Source organism: Bombus impatiens, unplaced genomic scaffold (assembly GCF_000188095.3).
Source record: "Bombus impatiens unplaced genomic scaffold, BIMP_2.2 scf_0133, whole genome shotgun sequence".
NCBI classification, from domain to species: domain Eukaryota; kingdom Metazoa; phylum Arthropoda; class Insecta; order Hymenoptera; family Apidae; genus Bombus; species Bombus impatiens.
The window spans coordinates 846,754-851,824 of NT_176552.1; the positions used below are offsets into that span (position 1 = coordinate 846,754).

Consider the following 5,071-nt stretch of genomic DNA (forward strand, 5'->3'; position numbering starts at 1 on the left):
CCGCGGCGTCCGCGCGAGCAGAGGCAGCTTGTTGCTCAGATTGAGTTTTCAACGCTATCAAAGCCTTCTCCTGTGCCAGCAGCTGTGCCTGCGTTGCTTCTTTTACAGCGGCAGCAGCTTTGGCCGTAGCAGCAGCAGACGCTGCCGACGCACGCAGGAAAGCCTCAGCGAGGGCCAAGGCAGAAGCTTTCACTTTGGCGGATGCCTTAGCCTCTGCGGCTGCAGTTGCCTTGGTACTAGCCAGAGCCGCAGCTGTGCTCTCGCCGAGTTTCGGGGCGCCGTTCTCCTTTCGCTTCGCGCTAGTGTCCACGTTCTTCAATAGGAGCTGCTCCGCGAGGGCAGACTCCTGCTTGGGGGCACTGAGTTCGATACTTGCGTGCACCAGGCCCCATGTGAGCAGGCACGTGACGAAAATCGCTGGGATCTGCATGGTCGACGGAACTTTGCCGATTGATGCCGATTCTTCCGGCACGCGCCAGTTATATACCGGGGGTTGCAGTTGTACAAATAGTTAGGGCAAGCGTAGGGACTATGCAGTTGTGTAAATGCAGGAAGGTGTTGTTGCGATTGGCGTCATTACTCGCTGTCTCGCTTTGTTATTCTCACCTTGATGAAGTTGTAGCTTATTTCTTCGGACCCAGATAGTGTTTACAGGTGTGCTTTGCTTTGCCTGGTGAGAAACATGTGTAATTTTTGTTGTTCCAGCAGAGTTTTGTGTAGAAAGCAAATGTTTAGTGAAATAATAAGAAGATATGGTTGCCTGTTGTTCTGTGGTATTTGAAGACAAATTTTTGGATTCGATGTTCAATATTATTTATCGATAATGTACATATTTAGAATTTTGAGGTATTAAAGCGTATTGTATGTACAAGGTAATTTAATTTGGTAGCTTATCAATGAAAGTAATTTTTAAATCCAATAGAGATATTTCTTTCGAAATTACGTCAGTAGCCATATGCCCATAAGATCTTGAACAGTACTTTAAAATTAGCATAGTAAATTAGCTATGACAGACTAAAATAGTTTGAAACGTCTTATAGTTTAGACTTATTTTAATATTTTGATGTATAGATCAACAATTGCAGTATTAACAATTGCAATAATTATTATTATAAGTAGCATATACACATGTATCTACATGACGTGTACATTTTTACACATTCTTCTTATACATTCTATACACATTTATTTCAAAAAATCTATCGAGGGTAAAAGTCTAATCTAGCTTTAATTAGTCGATTAATTTAATTAATTAATTAATCAAACCGACATCAATAGGATTATTTCTGTATAAAGTAACACACTGGTTTATTATTCATTTTTTAAACATTTTATTTACACCTTTCTATTTTTACATCTTCTCTTGAACAACAATGACATGTTACAAATGATGTCTTAAATTTCATGGGAAAATAAGATACGTAAGATGAAATACGCAAGATCGTATTCTTCGTAATCTTGTTCCATATAAAAATTAAAAAATTCGATGGAACGAATCCATCCATTGTGAATTTAGTGTAGAATTTAAAAAAATTATGCGAGGAAAGTCTTTGTTTTCACCATGTTCAAATGTAATTACGTGATAATTATCGTTCAAACTTCCTCATATACTTATGTAATACATATATTATGAAACTACGTTAAATTGTTTCATCGTATTTAATTAATTTCTTTCAAACAATAGGGTTTATGAAAAACTCATCAAAGAAGAAAGATTCAGATACTTCTATTATATATCGTTCCATTGTAATATAAAACAAATGAAAGAGAATCAAAATATGGAAGGAGAGCTTATAATCAGGGAAGGAAGAAAGCATTCGCAAAGATTTCGGGTTGCTACGACAATTTATTTCCACTAAAACAATACACGGACGAATCTCAGTTGTGCTAATCATTATCTGCCTTCATATTATTCCGCCAGTAGTCATCATGTTTAACCAAATTATCAAAGATAGTCGCGTTTGTCCCATCGACAATGTCTTTCGTCTCTTGACCTTTGCTCTGGCTTAACCATCTACCAATTCTCTTGTCTCTCGTTTAATCGATCTTCGCTAAAAGTAACTTTTTCTTGTTGATGACGTTCTTTGCCCAACCGGTAGCTTTGGTCGCAGCTTCGGCTTCCGCGGCAGAGACGGCTTCAGCCGTGACCAGCAGAGTTTCAGCCTGTGCTACAGCGGAGGCTTCCGCGTTAGCTGCTTGAGATTGCAGCTGAACGGCCGTGGCAGCTTGAGCGGTGGCGGTTGCCTGTGCGCTCTGCGACTGTTCGACGGCGACTCTGGCCTTGGCCAGTGCTACTTCCGCTTCGGCTGCGAGTTTAGTGGCCTCGGATTCGGCGCTGGCCGCTAGTCTAGCCTTAGCTAATAAACCGGCGGCCGCTTTCTTGGCGAGTTCCGCCTTAAGCGAGGCTTCCGCTGCGGCTTTCGCTTCAGCTGCCGAAGCTCTCTTGGCGATGTTTGCTTCAGCGTTGGCCCTCACCTGGGCTTCGGCAGAAGCGTCAGAGGCGGATGCAGAAGCTTTGGCAGCTGCACTAGCTGCGGCCGTCAATTGCGCCGCCCTCGCCGACGCTGACGCGGCGGCTTCGCTGGACCCAACCGCGGCTGTCAACAGCTTGCTGGCTAATTCGCTCGCTTTGATAGCCTCTTCACGCTTGGCGATAGCGACGGCAATCGCAGCGCCCGCACCAGCTTCCGCGGCCTCTGTGTCTTTGGCCTGCTTGGTCGCAGCAGCGGCTGCAGCCCGCGCGGCTGCGTTCAACTCCGTGCTCAGGCCCACATTCTGCGATGCTCTGGCGACTTTGATCCCGTTCTCCATCGAGGCACCGAGCGCGTCAGACCCATCGCCGAGTAGTTCCGGTAAAGGCGCGGGTGCCTTGAGCTCCTTGTCGCGCTTCACCACGTGGCCCTCGGCCAGACCACCCCAGACCAGCAGAGACGTAACCAGTATTGCTGGAATCTTCATGTTCGACGCAGCTTCGCTGATTGATGCCAATTCCGGACAGCATTCGCGGTTATATACTGATGTCCGGACAATTGTAAAAACAGCAGGTGTTTTGCACGAAATTCGCGTCTGTTCTGACGCCACCCTAAAATATTGTTTCAACGGGTTACTGGAGGAGAGGATGTTCCGTACTGGAGTTGCATATTATTAAGACACGTTTATTTAGGTGTAGTGATTGTTTATTGTTAAATATTTTTATCTTGCCACGCACCTCTCGGGAGCGTTTCTTTGAAGAGCGGGAGAAGAAGGGATTTTACATTGGGGAAATTTGGAAAAGAACAGAAACGAATTGATAGAGTTATGGTAGTTCGGTGGTCATAGTTTTAGCATCTATGTTGTTCCTCCTTTTTTGCAAATATGTACTCTTACGAAATAGTTTAGAGTAGACTGAAATTTTCAAAGGAATCTTTCTTAAGCTATCGCTGAATTATTCAATTATTTGAACGAATCCTCGAGTCTTGTTGCTCGATTAGGCAGAGAGCTAAATTATCATTGATTCAGGCTAGTTCTGCTAACAGAAATTTCGCACGTTTGCGATTGCATGTTGACAATGAATCTCTTTAATCGATACGATCAAAGTCTACAATAGTGGAAAGCGAGCAAACATTATAGGCAAATGAGCAAATAATGCGAAGAATATCTTTATTCCAATAGTGACATTATTATGACAATTGGTCACAGTAAAAGCTACTTTTGACTTATCCAGCATTGAAACAAACGTGTTGATACGATAATATAATGTAATGAACTTAAATGTATTACGAAAATTTACAATAATGTTGGAATAGAAAATTGTGAAAGTACAAGGATACAGAACAATGGCAAGGACATTTCAAGTTCAGTTTAAAAATAGAAATAAAGCTCTTTCATAGTTTTTATTTTACTATATATGTTGAACTGTGTTCTGTAGGGATAATCATCTTAAAAAAAGAAAGAATAATATATAATACAATCATACAAGGAAATCCGAAGTTCAGTTGAATAAATCATATAATTAATGTTTTTTTCTTCCTATATTAATATTATTAAATCTGTTGAAAATTTTACAGTGTTATAATGATATTATCAACAATTGTATAACCATATAATTTCATAAAAATAGTATGCGTATTGACGGTACTTTATAATACCGATCAACGTCATCGCTTTCATATATTTCTTGTTTTCTGTATCGACTCTGTATTTTACTTGCAATATTTAATTTACTTTTCAAAAAAATTATTTTAAAACGGTCTCTAAAATGAATGACCATCATCCATGTCGACTGTTCCAATATTACATCCTATTTATTCGCGGCAAATCAGCTCCACCCTAGTCAGTCGAAAAAAGGTTTATAAAAATATAAAATAAAAGACAAAGAGTTTCCTATTACTGGCAATAGTTCCTTTATTAAAATACTCTGGACAGAGTTGCAGCAGAGTTGCAGGATAGAGTACAGCTTTAATTAAAAATTCCAAAGTACGAAACTAAATGAATTTATGTATCCATCTTAATTTCCCATTCAGCTAGAAAAGTGCAAAGAAGGCAATGCAAGGAATAACACCACAGGCCTACGTATATGCTAAACCAATTTATTTTCATCATTACAATCTCTGTCTGACTATAGGCAACATTGACACGTGAATTTCCTTTGGAAACATCGAATACATCCTACATCGACCAAACATTATCCTCGAACGAAACGCGTTCCCTGGTACTGCATCCAGTCATCCCTTAAATTGACCATGCTTCGCTGCTCGTTTCTATCGCCACGTCACTCTCTGAGCTCGCGATCGCGGTACTCTCTTCTTTCAACGCCAGCCCTGGCTCCGCTGGAAGTTTCGCTGGCTCGATGGGAACCGCCAAGACCTCTTTGGCTAAATTGATGTTAGCTCCGACAACAGCCGTTTCTATGTTTCTGGAGCTAGCCGCGGCAGCAGCGCGTGCCTTGGCCGACGTGGAAGCGGCGAGTTCCCTGCTCTTCTTGTCGAGTTCGCTGATCAGTAGAGCGACTTCGCTCCTAGCTTCGGCTTCGGCGGCGCTCCTTGCGCTGCTCGTGGCGGCTTCCTTCGCGGAGTTTAACGCGGCTGCAGCG

The 5,071-nt window shown here is 42.0% G+C and overlaps 1 protein-coding gene and 1 pseudogene across 1 annotated transcript in view; both read right to left on the minus strand.

Annotated features, from left to right (window-relative positions):
- LOC100747997 (uncharacterized abhydrolase domain-containing protein DDB_G0269086-like) overlaps positions 1-5,071 on the minus strand; it is a 14,078-nt gene that overhangs the window by 1,425 nt on the left and 7,582 nt on the right. Inside the window, exons 2-3 of the mRNA XM_012381431.3 lie at positions 2,041-3,082; positions 20-424 (exon numbers count right to left, since the gene is read on the minus strand). Of these exons, the coding sequence (XP_012236854.1) occupies positions 20-424; positions 2,041-2,958 (1,323 nt within the window). The 5' untranslated portion in view covers positions 2,959-3,082. The remainder of the gene's footprint in view (positions 1-19; positions 425-2,040; positions 3,083-5,071) is intronic.
- LOC100748120 overlaps positions 4,553-5,071 on the minus strand; it is a 2,171-nt pseudogene continuing 1,652 nt past the window's right edge.